Source organism: Pan paniscus, chromosome 19 (assembly GCF_029289425.2).
Source record: "Pan paniscus chromosome 19, NHGRI_mPanPan1-v2.0_pri, whole genome shotgun sequence".
Classification (NCBI taxonomy): Eukaryota; Metazoa; Chordata; class Mammalia; order Primates; family Hominidae; genus Pan; species Pan paniscus.
The window spans coordinates 11206981-11227208 of NC_073268.2; the positions used below are offsets into that span (position 1 = coordinate 11206981).

The window sequence follows — 20228 nt, forward strand, 5'->3', positions numbered from 1 at the left end:
GGCCCACGGGTGCTTGTGAGCTTGAAGGCGGTTGCTACTCGAAGGGAGAGCTGGGCTCGTGTGGGAGAAGAGTGGTCTCCCCGCCTCCGTGGGGTCCCGGGCCCGGCCCTGGCAGCAGCTGCCCTGCACTAGCAGGAGTCGCTGTGGACGCCCTTCGGCACTCAAGGAAAAAACGCTTCCAGCGATGCAAGCAGCTGCCTTTGCTGCGGCTCTGATTCCCAGAGGATCCCAAAGCTTTTCCCATCATTTTTGCCCTTTTTCAGAAACCACTTAGCCGCTGCCCCTCCTCCAGCCATGCCAGGGCTGCAGAGCACTTACCAGAGCCAGCCAGAGCTGCAACCTCAGCTCTCAGGAAAGGAGGGCGCTGCTCGGCCTCCCAAACCTGTGGCTCCTGCCCCCGGAGGTCTGGGAAACGGCTCCACAAATGACATTCACAGCCAGCGATGTCAAAACTAGCGTCCTGTAACTGTTCCGTTTTCAAAATAAAGAGGGAATGGAGGGTCGTGCTGCCCGCCCCACAGTACTGGCCTGGCATTAGGGACTTGTTTTGAGAGTCCAAGCAACCTTGAACTAGTCCCTAACTCTCTTAGGCCTCTCGTTCCTGGGTCCCCAAACCTGGAGTAGGGGTTGGCGTCGAGGGGGGCTTCTGGGTCAGCCAGGTCCCAGCCTTTCTTCTCAACTGGGGGTTCCTCAGGGAACCACAAAACACAGATAACTATCAGTGTCATTTCCTTTTTTTTTTTTTTTTTTGAGATGGAGTCTTACTCTGTCGTCCAGGCTGGAGTGCAATGGCGCGATCTCAGCTCACTGCAACCTCCGCCTCCCAGGTTTAAGCGATTATCCTGCCTCAGCCTCCCGAATAGCTGCAATTGCAGGCACCTGCCATTGCGCCCAGCTAACTGTTGTATTTTTAGTAAAGTCAGGGTTTCGCCATGTTGGCCAGGCCGGTCTTGAACTCCTGACCTCGTCATCCACCTGCCTCGGCCTCCCAAAGTGCTGGGATTCCAGGCGTGAGCCACCGCGCCCGGCCACAAGTGTCTATTTTCTCTCTTCACTTCATACCACCCTAAATGCACAGGAGAGAAGACCCACAAGAGAGAAACGCACAGGAGAGAGTCACATACAGCAGATAACTGGAACAATAGGTTTCATTCTCTCCCAGACCCTGGCTGAGAAAAACAGTGAGGTCTAGGTATGCATCCAGGCTGCGGCCCAAATGCCCTGCAAAAACCATCCTAGCAGCTGCCTGCGGGACGCCAACAAGCCGTAGGGCAGGTCCAGCCTGGAATAAGCAGCCACTGCCAGAGAGGCCCTCGTAGCCCTGCCTGGGGTCCATGAAAGCTCTGACCCCTGAGTCAAGGCACTGAAGTGTGGCCACCCCACCAATTCCGCACAACAGTTGACAAAGAGCTTTCCCAAACCCGCTCTCGCAGGCCGTACAGCAACCCCAGGCAGTGGGAGGGCAGAGACTGTCATGCCCATTTTACAGGTGAGAAATGTGTGACGCTGGGCAATTAGACAACCGATAATTAGATAATTGCCCAGGCCGCACTTGGTCTAGGCATAAAAGCCAGGCCCATCCCACCATGCCACACCCCACCATACCCCTCGCTTAGTCACTTTTTTTTTTTTTTTTTTTTTTTGAGATGGTGTCTCGCTCTGTCTCCCAGGCTGGAACACAATGGCGCAATCTCGGCTCACTGCAACCTCTGCCTCCCAGGTTCAAGCGATTCTCCGGCCTCAGCCTCCCAAGTAGCTGGGATTACAGGCACGTGCCACCACGCCTGGCTAATTTTTGTGTTTTCAGTAGAGGCTGGGTTTCACCATGTTGGTCAGGCCTGGTCTCAAACTGTTGACCTCAAGTGATCCACCTGCCTCGGCCTCCCGAAGTGCTGGGATCATAGGCGTGAGCCACCGCGCCTGGCCGCTTAGACACCTGTTTATGCTATGTGTGTCATGTTAGCTTCAATTAATATGAACGTTAGAATTCATTCTTGTTTATAAATTGTGGCAAAAGGCCGGGCGCGGTGGCTCATGCCTGTAACCCCAGCACTTTGGGAGGCCGAGGCAGGTGGATCACCTGAGGTCAGGAGTTTGAGACCAGGCCTGACCAACATGGTGAAACCCCATCTCTACTAAAAATACAAAATTAGCTGGGCGTGGTTGTGGGCACCTGTAGTCCCAGCTATTCGGGAGACTGAGGCAGGAGAATCGCTTGAACCCGGGAGGTGGAGGTTGCAGTGAACCAAGATCACACCATTGCACTCCAGCCTGGGCAACAAGAGCGAAACTCTGTCTCAAAATATATATTTATATATTATAATAAATTGTGGCAAAATATATATAACAAAATTGACCATATTAACCATGTTTAACAGTACAGTTCAGTGGCACTCAGTGCATTCACACTGTTGTACAGCCATCAGCATCGTCCATGCACGGAACTTTTTCATCATCCCAAACTGAACCCTGCACCCATTAAACGCTAACTCCCCTTCCCGACCCCAACCCCTTAACGACCACCATTCAACTTCCTGTCTTTATGAATTTTTTTTTTTTTTTAATTTTTGAGACAGAGTCTCATTCTGTCTCCCAGGCTGGAGTGTACCGGTGTGATCTCGGCTCACTGCAGCCTCTGCCTCTAGGTTCAAGCAATTCTCCTGCTTCAGGCTCCCGAGTAGCTGGGATTACAGGCACGAGCCACCACACCCAGCTGATTTTTGTATTTTTAGTAGACACGGGGTTTCACCATCTTGGCCAGGCTGATCTTGAACTTCTGACCTCGTGATCCACTCACCTCGGCCTCCCAAAGTGCTGGGATTACAGGCGTGAGCCACCGTGCCCCACGTCATATTAACCATTTTTAACTGTACTGTTCACTGGCATTGAACACGTTCACCTTATTGTACAACCATCAGCATCATCCATGCACAGAACTTTTTCATCATCCCAAACTGAAACCCTGCACCCATTAAACGCTAACTCCCCTTCCCGACCCCAACCCCCTAACGACCACCATTCAACTTCCTGTCTTCATGAATTTAACTATTCTAGGAGTCCTCTGGTCAGGAATCATACAGTATTTGTCTTTTTGCTTTTTGTGACTGGCTTCTTTCACTTAGCATAATTTCCTCAAGGTTCATCCATGTAGTAGCCTGTAAGAGAATTTCCTTCCTTTTTTTCTTTTTTTGAGATAAAGTCTCACTCTGTCCCCCAGGCTACAGTGCAATGGTGTGATCTCAGCTCACTGCAACCTCCGCCTCCCTGGTTCAATCAATTCTTCTGCCTCAGCCTCCCGAGTAGTTGGGATTACAGGTGCATGCCACCACACCCAACTAATTTTTGTATTTTTAGTAGAAATGGGGTTTCACCATGTTGGCCAGGCGGGTCTCAATCTCCTGACCTTGTGATTCACCTGCCTCAGCCTCCCAACGTGTTGGGATTACAGGCATGAGCCATCACACCCAGCCCTCCTTCCTTTTTAAGGCTGAGTAATATTCCACTGGGGCGCGGGATGGATGGACCACATTTTGCTCATCCACTCACCAGCTGATGAACACTTGGCTTGCTTCCACCTTTGGCCATAGTGACTAGTGCTGCTATGAACATAGGCGTGCAAATATCTGGTCCTGTCCCTGCTTTCCATTCTTTTGGGCACATATAGACCCAGAAGTGGGATCTGTCATATATAAAAGACTCAGCAGTGGTGACCTCTCAACTCTCTAGTCCTCTGGGATCATTTCCTTCTAACAATGTGGGACAGAGCAATGGCTGGGAAAGGGGAGGGTCATGCTTCTTCTCCAGAACCATTGCCTTAGCCTCCAAAGTGATTTCTGCCTCCAATAAAGACAGCACGGAGCCGGGCATGGTGGCTCAAGCCTGTAATCCTAGCACTTTGGGAGGCAGAAGTGGGCGGACTGTCTGAGGTCAGGAGTTCAAGACCAGCCTAGCCAACATAGTGGAACCTTGTCTCTACTAAAAATACAAAAAATTAGCTGGGCATGGTGGTGCACGCCTGTAGTCCCAGCTACTCTGGAGGCTGAGGCACGAGAATCACTTGAACCTGGGAGGGAGAGGTTGCAGTGAGCTGAGATCACACCACTGTACTCCAGCCCAGGCTACAGAGCGAGACTCCATTTCAAAAAAACAAAACAAAACAAAACAAAACAAAACAAAAGACAGCACCATCTCCAGCGAACACAGCACACATCACTAAATGTGTCCTGTCCTCTTTGTTAACAGAGCCCTTGGTGCTAACAGTATCACCGGAGTCTACAGGGCACAGTGCCTGCTCAGAGGCCTGCAGGGGAAGTCCCGGCCCTCCTCCTGCCCTGGCCACTTCTGCCGGGACTCCCTGGCTGCTCTCCTCTTCTTGCCGTTCCCCACACCTGGGGGTCCAAGGACCCCGTCCGCAGCCTTATCTTCTCCAGCTCCACCACTGTCCTTGGAGACCTTCGCCTGGCCCCTCCCAAGGACCTCTCTGATGTGTCCAAGTCAGCGGCTGCTTCATCCAGAGTCCACCCAGCCCTCTTCCCTGAGCTCCATCCCTGCCTCCCTGAATCTGCAGGTGAAGCCCACAAGCCCCCTCCCCCCGGCATAACCCACAATGGGCTCCTGTTCCCTCCACATTCACTCCCCTCCCCCTCCCTGCAGCAGTCCCTGCCTGGAAAGGCATCAACTTCCTTCTGGCCACCAAACCCGGTGCCCTTTGTGACCTCCAGCCTCTCCTTCTCGGCCCTCCCTGGGCTGTTTCTGTGGCTTCCGTCCATCCCTCCTCTACCTGGGAGCCCCTTCTTCTCACCTGAATGACCAGAAGTGCCTCCTTTCCCTGGTCCAACCTCCCACAACCCCTCACCTCCAGATCAACAGTCCTGGAAGCTCATTCTGATCAGGCCCCCTTGCCTCTCAGGGGTCCCCACTGCTGAGCCACGCCCCACCCCCGCACCCTGAGCCCACAGACCCAGTCTCCTCTCCCACCAAAACCCATCTTCTGTCACCTGGGCACACCCCTTCCCAGCCACACTAAACATGCTGACTCCACCCTTTCCCCCACCCTCCTCCATCCCAGTACCCCACTTAACCCATCTTCAAGTGCGAGGTGAGCCCTAGGGATGCTCAAATCCCACCTTCTCCCAAAGGCCCCAGCATAAAGAGCTCATTTCTCACCTTTTTTTTTTTTTAAAGAGGTGGTATCTTGCATTGTCACCCAATGCAAGGGACTCACAATCATAGCTCACTGCAGCCTCAACCTCCTGGACTCAAAGGATCCTCCTGCCTCACCCTCCCAAGTAACTGGGACTACAGGTGTGCACCACCATGCCCGGAATTTTTTTTTTTTTTTTGTAGCAACAGAGTCTCGCCATCTTGCCAGACTGGTCTCAAACTCCTGAGTTCACGTGATCCCCCACCTCAGTCTCCCAATATGCTGGGATTACAGACATGAGCTACCACGCCCAGCTCCAGAAGTGCTCACTTCTAAACTCCTACAGGAACTTCAACCAATGTGCTTCCTATGGCAACGGGCGCGGTACTCATGGCCACAATGATGACAACAGTAATGGCCGTGAATATGTGTTGAGTGCGTACAACGTCCTGGGTGTTGGCATGAGCACTTTATATGCACTATCTCATCAGACCTCACTAAGAGTTCATGAGGTGAGTACAATTTTGTCCCCGTTTTACTGATAAGGAAAGAAGCACAGACAGGCTACACACCTGCCGAAGGATAGTGACAGCTCTACTAGTCTCGTCTGGAGCTTTCTAAATCTTGTATAGACATTTAAGGTCATGATTTTCTTGTGTCTTGCTTTGCAGATTTAAGCGGCTCCAGGGTGAGATAAATACGGCTCTCGTGCCTGCCCTCCCCTCTCTGAACCTAGCCTGCACCTTGCTCAAAGCAGCACTCAGGAAACGTTTGTTGGCGTGGTTTTTGGCTTTATCTGAACAGCACCTTCACGGAGTGATTCTACTAAAACTCTCGACATGGTGGCGGGGACAAGACCTCAGGGCTGGCCATCACTGCCATCGGTGTGGTTTTCTGGGTCATCATTTGAAATAGGATGTTCTTGCATTTATGTAATGATGTACCCACTAAAACTCCTTGTGAGTAGAAAAGTTTTAATGACTTCTGGGAGGGAGGGTGGTTTCCTAAGTTCAGGTTTGATGGGAGCGAGAGGCAGCTCAGGAAAGCGTCTGCAGACGCGCCAGCCGGCGGCTGGGCCAAATCTGGAATGACAGATGCTAAACACCGCCACCATCGCTAATGGTGGCCGTTTTCTCTTAGTGTTACCACTAGGGGGCACATTGACTTAAGCTGAGCTCTTGACATTAAGCTGAGCTCTTGACACTGGCCATCGGAGACAAATTTCTCTTCTTCACTCACCTGGGTTCCTCTCAAGATTTGAGCCCCGGCCGGGCTCAGTGGCTCACGCCCGTAATCCCAGCACTTTGGGAGGCCGAGGCGGGTGGATCGCCTGAGGTCGGGAGTTCGAGATCAGCCTGGCCAACATGGAGAAACCTCGTCTCTACTAAAAATACAAAATTAGGCAGGCGTGGTGGTGCATGCCTGTAATCCCAGCTGTTCGGGAGGCTGAGGCAGGAGAATCACTTGAACCCAGGAGGCGGAGGTTGCATGAGCCGAGATCACCCCATTGCACTCCAGCCTGGGCAACAAGAGCAAAACTCCATCTCAAAAAATTAAAATTAAAATTAAAAAAAAAAAAGAAAAATACCGTCCTTCCTGCATTACGTCTCTGTGTTCCTGTCACCGGGTGCCCAAGAGTCTAAAAGACCAGCTTCCGTGGAGGGCAGGGGTCTGCGAGATGGTCAGCACCCTCCAGAAGTGGCTAGAGCTTGAAGTCTGAGCTGGGGAGGGGTCAGACACCCAGTCAGCACAGAACGCTGGAGCCCCGCTCTGCAGAGCTGTGTTCCAGGGCAGGGACTGGGAACAAGAGAGACGAGGGCCAATGGAGGGTCAGCAGGTGGGTAGAACCTGGATGTTGGATGGAAGAGGCCCGCGTGTGCTGGATGCCGGCTGTATGGACTCGGGCTGGTAGCTGAACCTCTGGGTCTGCTTCTTCCTCCACAAAATTACAGCCAAGAACACCTGCCCTACCTGCTTTACGAGGCTTTTCTGGGATTAGTCAGGATAGTGGGTGTGAATGGGCTCTGAGCCTGGGAAAGCTCTAGGCAGGCATGAGAGATGGCTGCTCTCATCTTCATTATTTCAGCCTGAGGACCACATCTGCTGACTGCTGAGCTGTATCCGGCCATTAGCTCGAAGTTATGACTAATTGTTTTTTAATGAAAAAAACAAGGTTTGCTTAATGTTTGATGAGTCACGCAAGTGAGCATCTCTGTATCAGGACTCTCCCACTTTCAAAGACTTGGCCTGTCCATCTACCTGTGGCTGAGGGGAGAGGCCAGGTGAGACCCTCTCTCCTGAGGGCCCACCATGTGCTATACAAATCCCCTAGCAGAGCAGTAGAGTCAACAGGGTGGTCTCTGCACTCAAGAAGCCCACGATGGACAGGAAAGGAAGATGTGCACAGGCTCTCTCTTGACACTAGGCAGGGCAGGGCACCCTGTAACAGGCATAGGCCAGGGGCTCCGGGGCCAACAGGCCATGCCAACAACAAATGTTGAGCCGGGTCTTGGCCTCCCCTGCAGTTGTAATCCGATGGCATATATGTCACCAGGGAGGCCCTGTGCAGTGGGCAGATGCCATTTGGGCTGGGCCTTGGACAAGGAGAAGGATTCTGCCCCACAAGGAGGACATTCCAAACATGGGCCTTGGCATGAGCTAAGGTGCAGGAGGACAGGGCTGAGGACACCTAGGCACCTGCTCTCAAAGAGCTTTCAGTCCACTTCAGAAGAAGAGAAAAATAGGCCAGGCATGGTGGCTCACACCTGTAATCCCAGCACTTTGGGAGGCTGAGGCAGGCGGATCACCTGAGGTCAGGAGTTTGAGACCAGCCTGGCCAACATGGTGAAACCCCGTCTCTATTAAAAATACAAAAATTAGCTGGGTGTGGTGGCAGGCACCTGTAATCCCAGCTACTCAGGAGGCTGAGGCAGGAGAATTGCTTAAACCCAGGAGGCGGAGGTTGCAGTGAGCCAAGATCGCACCACTGCACTCCAGCCTGGGCAACAGAGGAAGACTCTCAAAAAGTCTCAAAAAAAAAAAAAGAAAAAGAAAAAGAAAAAAAGAAGAGAAAAGTAGAGAACATGAAAGCCACATACACATGATGTGGACGGGGTCAAGGCCCAGAGGCAGGGAGTGTGTGGCGGGGGAAAAGCAGCGGCTGGTGGGCTGGAGTCCCCTACCCTGCCCTGAACTGGGTCTGGCCCACCATCTCTCCAGGCTGTTTTACAGCCTCCTGTCTCCCGGAACACCCTTCCTCCAATCCAGCGTCCACACTGTCAGCTACACTCCCAAGGCCCCAGTCCTCCAAACCCCACTGTCTACAGGAGACAGTCCAATCTCCTCAGCCTGGCAAGCAAGACCCTTCACAGTCTGCCCAACACGTCCAGCTACAACTCCTATAAACATCCTTCCATTCACACTATGACCAAGTTACACCAATTTGTCACACTCTGGACATGACGATCACTTTAATGGAAATACATTTACCTAGCCTGACCCCACTGCCTAGTTGCTAAAGAGAGTGGGTTCGCCCTGGGGTTTGAATCCTAGCACTGTGATCTCAGGTAAGTTACTTAACTTTTTTGTTTATCTATCTCTCCATGTGTGAAATGGGGATAACACTACCCACCCTCTAGATTAAATAAATGAGGCCTGGCGTGGTGCCTCATGCCTATAATCCCAGCACTTTCTGAGGCCGAGGTGGGTGGATCACTTGAGGCCAGAAGTTCAAGACCAGCCTAGGCAACATGGCAAAACCCCGTCTCTACTAAAAATACAAAAAATTAGCCAGGTGAGGTGGTGTACACCTGTAATCCCAGCTACTCGCGAGGCTGAGGCATAAGAAATGCTGGAACCCGGGAGGCTGAGGTTGTAGTAAGCTGAGGTCGCACCACTGCACTCCAGCCTGGGCAACAGAGTGAGACTCCATTTAAAAAAAAAAAAAAGATTCAATGAATTCAAACAAGTAGAGTTTAGATCAGATCCCAGTACACAGCAGGTACTCAAAAAAAATGTTAACTGTCGTTAGTAACCATGGATGGAAACCCTTGGAGGTTTAGCTCAATGTGACTTGTGTAAAGAATGAATTTCTCCTCCCTCTGGGCATAGAGGTGCTGTCATTGTCTGTGTCTTTTTTTTTTCCTAGGGTCTGTTTATGTAACCAACTGTTGGTATTTTTCCATTGCCTCGTGATGGAAATTCAACGGGGGGCAGTCTCTGAGAGAACACCCAGCTACTACTGGGCGCTCAGAAAATGTGGCTGCCTGGGTCTGTGCTGGGTGCATGGGAGACGTCCCAGGTGCAGGCTACTGAGGCTGCTCTGCTGTGGTGACAACCCCCAAATCTCAGTGGCTTCAAACATCAAAGGTTTATTTTTATTTATTTATTTATTTATTTTAAAGACAGAATCTTGCTCTGTCTCCCAGACTGGAGTACAGTGGCACGATCTCAGCTCACTGCAACCTCCGCCTTCCAGGCTCAAGTGATTCTCCTGCCTCAGCCTCCCAAGTAGCTGAGATTACAGGTGCCGACCACCATGCCCGGCTAATTTTTTTGTATTTTTAGTAGAGACGGGGTTTCACCATGTTGGCCAGGCCGGTCTCGGAACTCCTGACCTCAAGTGATCCGCCCACCTCAGCCTCCCGAAGTGCTGGGTTTACAGGTGTGAGGCACCACACCAAAGGGCGCTTACTTCTCTGTCCCACTGCACGTCCCTCGCTGGTTGGTGAGAACTCTACACCACGCTGTCCTCACTCAGGGACCCAGGCTGACAGAGCTACCACTCTCTGGGGCACTGCCAGTCACTTGTGGCAAAGGGAAGGGTGTGTGGCAAGTAGCTCACTGGCTCCTAAAGACCTCTGCCCAGGAGTGACAGGCATTCCCTGTGCACGTCCCACTGGCCGAAGCGGATCGGGGGGAAGGTGCAGCCCTGCCGTGGGCTCATAGCATCGGGATACTGACGGCCAGCAAAGGAGCCCAGCTCACCACTTCTTCAGAAGCATGCCGGCCTCAAACCACTTACTGGCACCTCCTGGGAAGGAGGGTGGGTTGTGCACGTGGTTGTGACTTCAGGCAGCTGCACTCATCCCCCACCTAGACGGGGGCTCCAGGCCTCAGGCAACGGAAGCAGCAGGAGCAGCCCTGTTTATTGACAAACTGGGACCCTCCAAGGCTCAGTCCTCAGAGGCAGAGTGAATGCAGAGTCTGGAAAGAGGACAGAGAGTTCCGGGGCCACACCAGGCACAAGGCTGGGCTGCCTGAGCTTGCTGGATGTCCATCCCGTTCCTAACCTTACATCTGCAGACCCCATCCACTGCATGCTGGGCAGGCGAGACAGGCTGCCACTCTGAGATCAGACGGCCTGGCTCCTCCCAGAAGACAGAGGACTCCGGTAAACTCAGCCTACTCTTCTCTCTCATGCAGCCTTCCTCAGGGCTGCAATGATGGCATCTTAAACTCATTTGGCTGAAAGAAAAATTACAGTAGCAGGCTAGGCATGGTGGCTAACGCCTGTAATCCCAGCACTTTGGGAGCCTGAGGCGGGTGGATCACCTGAGGTCAGGAGTTCAAGACCAGGCCAACATGGTGAAACCCCATCTCTACTAAAAATACAAAAAGTAGCCAGGTGTGGTAGCACATGCCTGTAATCTCAGCTACTCGGGAGGCTGAGGCACAAGAATTGCTTGAACCCAGGAGGTGGAGGTTGCAGTGGGCTGAGATCGCGCCACTGCACTACAGCCTGGGCGACAGAGGGAGACTCTGCCTAAAAGAAAAAAAAAATACAGTAGCCCCCTGTCATCCACAGGAGATATGTCCCAAGACCCTGCATAGATGCCTGAAACCAAGGCTAGTATTGGATCCTGTATATGCCATGTTTTTTCTACACATACATATCTGTAATATAATTTAATTTACAAATTAGGCACAGTAAGAGATTAACAACAACAATAAAGTAGAACAATTTTTTTTTTTTTGAGGCAGAGTCTCGCTCTGTCACCCAGGCTGGAGTGCAGTGGTGCGATCTCAGCTCACTGCAACCTCTGCTTCCAGAGCTCAAGCGATTCTCCTGCCTCAGCCTCCTGAGTAGCTGGGATTACAGGTGCGTGCCATCACGCCCAGCTAACTTTTGTATTTCTAGTAGAGACGAGTTTTCACCACGTTGGCCAGGTTGGTTTCAAACTCCTGATGTCAGGTGATCCACCCGCCTCGGCCTCCCAAAGTGCTGGGATTACAAGTGTGAGCCACCACACCCAGCCAAAGTAGAACGGTTTTAACAATACACTCTAATAAAAGTTATCACACACTGTGACCATACTTTTGCAGTTTGAGGTATGACAGCAAAACTGGCATGAGGCTGGGGTCAGTGGCTCCCGCCTGCAATCCTAGTACTTTGGGAGGCCGAGGTAAGTGGATCACCTGAGGTCAGGAGTTCGAGACCAGCCTGGCCAACATGATGAAACTCCATCTCTACTAAAACTAAATTAGCCAGGCGTGGTGGCAGGAGCCTGTAATCTCAGCTACTCAGAAGGGTGAGGCAAGAGAATCGCTTGAACCCGGGAGGCAGAGGTTGCAGTGAGCCAAGATTGCACCACTGTACTCCAGCCTGGGCGACACAGTGAGACTATGTCTCAAAAAAAAAAAAAAAAAAAAAAGCAAAAAAAACTAGCACGAATTTCTTTTTCTTTAGAATTTCACAGATAGAAGATTCAGCATATGACTGTTTTCTTCCCATCTTTTCACTTAAAGGAAGCACCTTACGGTTTCTCTTTGGCATATCTGAACAGCCAGCATCACTACCAGCATCACTACTCTGGTGCTTTGGGGCCCTAATGAAGTAAAAAAAGACTGACCTGAACAGAAGCACTGTGATACCAGGACGGGCGATCTGACGACTAAGTGACTGACCGGCGGGGAGCATCTACGGCCTGGACGTGGGGGACACAGGGACGGTTTGCATCCCAGATGGCACGGCAGAGACTCTCCATCACACTGCTCAGAACAACGCACAAGGGAAAACTTGGGAACTGTTTGAAGAATTTTCCATTTAATATTGTCAGACTGTGGTTGACCGCAGATAACTGAACCCATGGAAAGTGACACCGTGGATAAGGGGGGACTACTGTGGACAGCTTTCCTGGGTGATTGGGAGATGTTTTTCTGGTAGAACACCAGGGCAAGGCTTTTCTGAGGATGATCTACGAATGCTCCCCAGAGCACTTCAACCTCCCAAACCAAGCTCTGCGGCTGTGCCATTGCACAGTCTTCCCACAGCAGAGAGGTGTGTGTTTTATTTAAGGCACAAGACTCTGGAAGAATGGGCTTTGTATTTATTTATGAGACAGAGTCTTGCTCTGTCACCCAAGCTGGAGTGCAATGGCGTGATCTCAGCTCACTGCAACCTCTGCCTCCCGAGTTCAAGTGATTTTCCTGCCTCAGCCTCCTGGGTAGCTGGGATTACAGGCATGCGCCACCACGCCCGGCTTGTATTTTTAGTAGAGACGGGGTATCCCCATGTTGGCCAGGCTGGTCTTGAACTCCTGACCTCAGGTGATTCACCCACTTGGGCTTCCCAAAGTGCTGGGATTACAGGCGGGAGCCAACGTGCCCGGCCAAGAATGGGCTTTAGTATCTGACATTTGGCCAGCATGATCAGGCATTTGCTCTCATCTTAGAGCTTTCAGATAATCACATAATTTGTAAAATGACATTTATAAAGAGACAATATGTTTCATACCTGTCGTGGATACTGAGAGAGAGAGAGAGAGAGAGAGAATACGACTGCTTCCCAAACTGGTGGTTGCCGGCGTGCCTCTGGGCCAGGCCTGCCTGAGCCTGGGCTCCTTTGGGAGTCTGGAAGTAGACGCGGCAATGGTGGCCCCCTCCTGGAAGCCACCCCACAGCCATCCCTACCAATCACAGGAAGGCTTACAAAGCTCTGGGATCCCTACAGGGATGCTGACTCAAATGGATGTTTCTGCTGAGCCAGGAGCACACACTGGGCCAGCAAAGCCCACGCCAAGCGAAAGGAGAGCCTGGGCCTATGGGATACAGAGTTCTCTTTGAATAAACTACCTGCCCCATCTGGCAGGAGTCTGCCTGGCTGCATCCCTTCCCATGAGGGCTTCTGGAATGTGCAGGGGCAAAAACACTGCTGCACAGACATGCTCCTGGCAAGGGGTCCTGCTGGTGCCTTGTCAGGTTCTGGAGTGGTGTGAGCTGCACAGCATGGGTCCCCCTTGCTGCTCATGCCATCCGCCTCTCCTTCTCTGCAACCTGCCTTCCAGGCAGTTGTGCTGTGAAAACCTGGGCGGCCCGGGTGCAGCAAGCTCTCCTGAGGCTGAGTACATGCAGCAAGAAGGCCGGCACACAGCCCCGCATCGTCCTCTGAGCCAGCCTGCTGCATGGCGCTTGGGTCAATCCCTGGCTCAGCTAAGCATCTGCAGCCAGGGGAGGATAAGACTAGGAAAGGGGCCTCCGGTCACATGGTTCAGTCCAGGAGACAAGAACTTTTCCAGAAGTCCATATGACCCGAGTGTGGGCTTCAGGTCTCCAAAAACAATAATCACAAGCTGGGCATGGGGCAGGTCTCTTTTCCCACTTGGGACCAAAGCCACCAGACTTTCTGGTGTCTGAAGTACACATTGATCTGCTCTCTGTCTACAGGTGAACCACAGATGAGCCTGCTGACCAGCAGGCTGGGCTACTGTGCTCTCATGCTCTCTCTCTCCCACATGGACATTTGTAAATAGCTCCCAGGTGGGTCAATTTCGGAAGGCACTCATTTGGGATCTGGCTGACGGCTCCTGGCCGCATTATTAGAGTATGTTCTGAAGGTAAGTTCTTGGCCGAGATGGGACCTCACAACAAGCACTGCTTGAAAGCTGTCCACTGAACGGTCCAGGGAAAGGATGACCCACAGATGGTGTCAGGAATGTTAATCAGGTAAAATTCACAGCAGTCGTTTGGCGAAAGAGTTTGCTGTCTAAGATTCCTTCTGGTTGAGGTGTCTCCGGAGCATGACCAGAGCTGCCCCGACAGCTGCATCCACATCCTGCCCAAAGGACATGGGCAAAGGGAAAGCCCTCTGCACCTCCTGCTTCAGCACGTCGTTCCTGGACAGCGCACTCCCACTGCCCATCACCCTCTCCACGCCCCACTCCTGGAGCTGCTGAATCGGAAGCATGGAGTGCAGGTTCTGAACAATGCCTCGGCACAGAGCCCGGGTCACGTGCCCCAGGGAGAGGTCAGAGGAGGAGATTCTGGTCACTGAGGCCAGCTGGTCCGGCAGGTGCCTCTCCCCCAGCACTGTCGGGGTGATGGTCAGGTGGGTATCTCTCTGCTGCACAGCTGCCTGAATCATGCGTGAATACACAGTGGATTCTTCAACCTCCAGGCCTGCCAGAGACAGAGAAGATCTGTGTGAGCTCATGCGTCCCCCTCAATGCAGGCTGACATGGCAGAGAATTCCCACAGGGTGGGAACAGCGCTACTTGCTGCTTCTCCTCCCACTGCAGCTGGTGGTTCTGGGCTCAGGGACTCCTATAGCCAGGCTAGCTATACTCTGCCCTGGATCCCCGCCCGCTGTCTCAGTGCAGACCCCAGCCAGACATCAGGGTGAGGTCTCATAAGTGCTGCCGTGAGCCCTACCCCTAACACAGGCTTCTTAACCAAGGGGACCAAATGCATATACAGATTAATAACTATCATTGGCTGGGCGTGGTGGCTCACGCCTGTAATCCCAGCACTGTGGGAGGCCAAGGCGGGCAGATCACCTGAGGTCAGGAGTTCAAGACCAGCCTGGCCAACGTGGTGAAACCCTGTCTCTACTAAAAGTACAAAAATTAGCCGGGCGTGGTGGCAGGCACCTGTAATCCCAGCTACTCAGGAGGCTGAGGCAGGAGAATCACTTGAACCTGGGAGGCAGAGGTTGCAGTAAGTGGAGCTTGCACCACTGCACTCCAGCCTGGGCAACAAAAGCAAGACTCCATCTAAAACAAACAAACAAACAAAACTATCATCATGGATGTCATTGGGGTCGTTAGCAGCATCAGAAATCCCAGGATCCAGGACCGATCACTGAATGGGCCACCCTCGTTATGTGCACAGGGCACCTGAAATCCAAGGAAGAAGGATGAGTTGACCATCCTACAACTTGCTTTTCAGTGTCAAGCCAGAATCCTGATCGGACTTTTCTCCCTGACACCACGTTAGCTCTGTGGGGTTTTTTTTGTTTTTTTGTTTTTTTCTGAGACTCGCTGTGTCACCCAGGCTGGAGTGCAGTGGCACATATCCTATCGGCTCACTATAACCTCTGCCTCCCGGGTTCCAGCGATTCTCCTGCCTCAGCCTCCCAGGTAGCTGGGATTACAGGCCCACACCACCACACCTGGCTAACTGTGGTATTTTTAGTAGAGACAAGGTTTTACTACATTGGACAGGCTGGTCTCAAGCTCTCGACCTCAAGTGATCTACCTGCCTCAGCCTTCCAAAGTACTGGGGTTACAGGCATGAGCCACCACGCCTGGCCAGCTCTGCATTCTTAAAACAAACAAAAAAAAAAGGCCAAGCGCGGTGGCTCACACCTGTAATCCCAGCACTTTGGGAGGTCAAGACAGGCAGATCACTTGAAGTCAGGAGTTCCAGACCAGCCTGGACAACATGATAAAACCCTGTCTCTACTAAAAATACAAAAATTAGCCAGGTATGGCAGTGTGTGCCTGTAGTCCCAGCTACTTGGGATGCTGAGGCATGAGAATCGCTTGAACCCAGATGGCAGAGCTTGCAGTGAGCTGAGATGGTGCCACTGCACTCCAGTCTGGGTGACAGTGCGAGACTCAGGCTTAAAAAAAAAAAAAAAAAAAAAGCCTTTGGTTTCGATACACTTTGACCTTAGAATCACTTTTGATCTATAACCTCGCATGACCTGAGGGAAAGCAAACATCACCTTGATAAGAAGAAAGTTATCAACATCGGGGTTTCTTGAGAGCACTGTGGGCCCCATCTCCAGACTTTCTGATTTAACTGGTGTGGGTTGCAGGCTGAGGGCTGGAATTTGTAAACACTTGCAGTTGATGCTTATACACAGCCATGCTGGGGAGCCCCCGACCTAGACCTAGGGCTTCTCCAGCCTAGGGCTTCTCCAACCTGAACATACAGATGAGTCACTCAGGGATCTTTTTTTTTTTTTTTGAGACGGAGTCTTGCTCTGTCACACAGGCTGGAGTGCAGTGGCGTGATCTCGGCTCACTGCAACCTCTGCCTCCCAGGTTCAAGCAATTCTTCTGCCTCAGCCTCCCGAGTAGCTGGGACTACAGGTGCATGCCACCACTCCAGGCTAATTTTTGTATTTTTAGTAGAGACAGTGTTTCACCATATTGGCCAGGCTGGTCTGGAACTCCTGACTTCGTGATCCGCCCACCTCGGCCTCCCAAAGTGCTGGGATTACAGGTGTGAGCCACCACGCCTGGCCAGGGATCTTTTTAACACATAGCTTGGACTCAGATTGCCTAGGGCTGACCCTAACATTCTGCATTTGTTAAAAGCTCCCAGAGGAGACTGTACTCCAGGCCAGTAGACCCGGCTTTCTGAGGAGACAGTTCTAGAGCAGTGCTTATTAACACTTCAGGCCTCAGAATCACCTGAGGAACTTTTATAAAACATCATGCTCAAGGGCCACACCCCAGGTCCAATAAATCAGCATTTCTGGCCGTGGGACCAGGATGCAACGCTGCTTTTAAACTCCACAGTATTTCCAGGGTGTGGTCAGTGCCGAGACCCACCAATCTAGAGAGTCACTGAGGAGTCACACCGTGGGAATGTTTAACCTCTGCAAATGCATAGGTGCAGTGGTATTATTTCAGCTCACTGCAACCTCTGCATCTCGGGTTCAAGTGACTCTCCTGCCTCAGCCTCCCGAGTAGCTGGAATTACAAGCGTGTGCCACCACACCTGGCTAACTTTTGTATTTTTAGTAGAGACAGGGTTTCACTATATTGGCCAGGTTGGTCTCAAACTCCTGACCTCAGGTGATCCGCCCGCCTCAGCCTCCCAAAGTGCTGGGATTACAGGCATGAGCCACCGCGCCTGACTATTTTATTTTTTAAATCATGTGCTTATCTTTCTTTAGTAAAAGTTCAGGAAAAAAACTGTTTTTTTTTTTACAGACAGGGTCTTGCTATGTTGCCCAAGCTGGACTTGAACAACTCTGAGCTCAAGCAATCCTCCCGCCTCGGCCTCCTGAGTAGCTGGGATTACAGCCACGTGCCACCATGCACAGCGCCAAAAAAGGTTGTAAGGGAAGGTTAAAACATACTCTTCTTCCTCTCTGGGAAATACTTGGGCCATGACCCAAGCTCTGGGGTACCTGAAGGAAGGTGCATACCAGCTGGAGGCCTGGAAGAGAGGCCTGGCCTCTAGCAGAGTGTCTGCGTCCTCAGCTCCCCCAGTCTATTTAGTGAGGACGAACGGAGGCGAAAGCTGCTATGAGCTGTTGAGTTAATTCTAACCCGAGGACTTAAGACCACAAGACACTGGAGATGGGAAAACACAGAAGGGAAGGGACTTGCCAAGGCCAAATAATGACTCAGGGACACAGCTGGGAACCAAAGTCACTCTCCTGGGTTCCACCCCGCACTGTGCTTCTTTAAGAAATGCCTACATTAGGGCGAGCGCAGTGGCTCACGCCTGTAATCCCAGCACTTTTGGAGGCCGAGGCAGGTGGATCACAAGGTCAGGAGATCGAGACCATCCTGGCTAACACGGTGAAACCCCACCTCTACTAAAAATACAAAAAAATTAGCTGGGTGTGGTGGCGGGTGCCTGTAGTCCCAGTTACTTGGGAGACTGAGGCAGGAGAATGGCGTGAACCTGGGAGGCAGAGATTGCAGTGAGCCGAGATCGCACTACTGCACTCCAGCCTGGGCAACAGAGCGAGACTCCATCTCAAAAAAGAAAAGAAAAGAAATGCCTACATCAGGCCAGGCACAGTGGCTCATGCCTATAATCCCAGCACTTTGGGAGGCCGAGGCGGGTGGATCACCTGAGGTCAGGAGTTCAAGACCAGCCTGGCCAACATGGCAAAACCCCATCTCTAGTAAAAAGACAAAAATTTGCCAGGCGTGGTGGCGCATGCCTGTAATCCCAGCTACTCGGAAGGCTGAGGCAGGAGAATCCCTTGAATCTGGGAGGCAGAGATTGCAGTGAGCCAAGATCATGCCACTGCACTCCAGCCTGGGCGACAGAGCAAGACTCCGTCTCAAAAAAAAAAAAAAAAGAAGAAGAAGAAGAAGAAAAGCCTGCATCGCACTTCCTATGGGCCAGGCTTCTCAGGATATAAGTGCATTGTAAGTGAAATACGCACCATTGTAAGTCAAGGAGCAACTGTCCATGGAGAGCAGAGAAAACTTCATAAATTCTACCCCAAGGATAAGAGAAAGGAGCAGGAGGAGAAAAGAGGGAGCAGGGAGGGCGGGGGAAAGCTGGGGAGACTGTTAGGAAGGTTCATAGTCAAGGTTGGGGGAAGGGTGCCTCACCCAAAGAAAAGAGTAGGTGATGGCAGCTTGGAGGACAAGAAGAAAAGAGGCTGCAAGCTCAGATCCCAAAGGATGGGAGAAATATGCCAGGACCTGGCAGGGTCTGAGACCTCAATGTGGACGCTGAAACCGCACATGAAGCTCCGTGAAGCTCCGAGACCCTGCCGGGTAGAAAGGACAGGCAGAGAACACAGCGCTGTGTGGGCCACACCTTACCTAGATCTGCCATCCACTGAACCAGCATGTGGACGAACGTGGCCAGCACATTGCCCCCGTTGAGTGACGCGGCCACCCCCAGGTAGGTCCTGTCGAAGTATGGGAAGTAGGCGACTGGGGCCGTAGGGTCTGGAGTCTGTGCAGGCTGGAATCCTGAAGGCATGGAGGCTGCCAGCTGAACCGAGGTGCTGATGTTGAGAACTGGGGTCCGAAGAGAGCAGAGCTTAGGCCTGTCAGGCTAACTCAGAGGTCACAAGTCACAGTTTGGCAGCGAGAGGGGGTGGCCTGTCGGGCTAACTCAGAGGTCACAAGTCACAGTTTGGCAGTGAGAGGGGGTGGCCTGTCGGGTTAACTCAGAGGTCACAAGTCACAGTTTGGCAGTGAGAGGGGGTGGCCTGTCGGGCTAACTCAGAGGTCACAAGTCACAGTTTGGCAGTGAGAGGGGGTGGCCTGTCGGGCTAACTCAGAGGTCACAAGTCACAGTTTGGCAGTGAGAGGGGGTGGCCTGTCGGGCTAACTCAGAGGTCACAAGTCACAGTTTGGCAGTGAGAGGGGGTGGCCTGTCGGGTTAACTCAGAGGTCACAAGTCACAGTTTGGCAGTGAGAGGGGGTGGCCTGTCGGGCTAACTCAGAGGTCACAAGTCACAGTTTGGCAGTGAGAGGGGGTGGCCTGTCGGGCTAACTCAGAGGTCACAAGTCACAGTTTGGCAGTGAGAGGGGGTGGCCTGTCGGGTTAACTCACAGGTCACAAGTCACAGTTTGGCAGTGAGAGGGGGTGGGGTTTTAAAAATATGTCCAGGATAGTTAGAAGGGCAAGGTGTTGAAGAGATGTTGATCAAAGGAATTTTTTTTTTTTTTTTTGAGACAGAGTCTCGCTCTGTCACCCAGGCTGGAGTGCAATGGTGCGATCTTGGCTCACTACAACCTCCACCTCCCAGGTTCAAGCAATTCTCTGCCTCAACCTCTTGAGTAGCTGGGATTACAGGTACCCACCACCACGCCTGGCTAATTTTTTTATTTTTAGTAGAGATGGGGTTTCACCATCTTGGCCAGGATGGTCTCGAACTCCTGACCTCATGATCCACCCACCTCAGCCTCCCAAAGTGTTCGGATTACAGGTGTGAGCCACCGTGCCCGGCCGATACTCCTCCTTTCAAGAGGTAGAACCTGATTCCCCTCCACGTGAGAGTGGGCTGGACTTAGTGACTCACTTCTAGTGAAGAAAATAAAGCACAAGAGACAGTGTGTGCCTTCAGAGGCCAAGTCATAAAAGGCACTGCAACTCCTGTCTCGGTCACGCTGTCTTGTGGATCACTTGCTCTCGGGGAAGGCAGGTG

At 52.1% G+C, this 20228-nt stretch overlaps 1 protein-coding gene across 1 annotated transcript in view; it reads right to left on the reverse strand.

The window, feature by feature from the left end:
• Positions 1-12451: 12451 nt before the first annotated feature.
• The window catches only part of SHPK (sedoheptulokinase), a 28876-nt gene continuing 21099 nt past the window's right edge, over positions 12452-20228 (reverse strand). Inside the window, exons 6-7 of the mRNA XM_003810234.6 lie at positions 18892-19092; positions 12452-14539 (exon numbers count right to left, since the gene is read on the reverse strand). Coding sequence (XP_003810282.1) covers positions 14127-14539; positions 18892-19092 — 614 coding nt within the window. The 3' untranslated portion in view covers positions 12452-14126. The remainder of the gene's footprint in view (positions 14540-18891; positions 19093-20228) is intronic.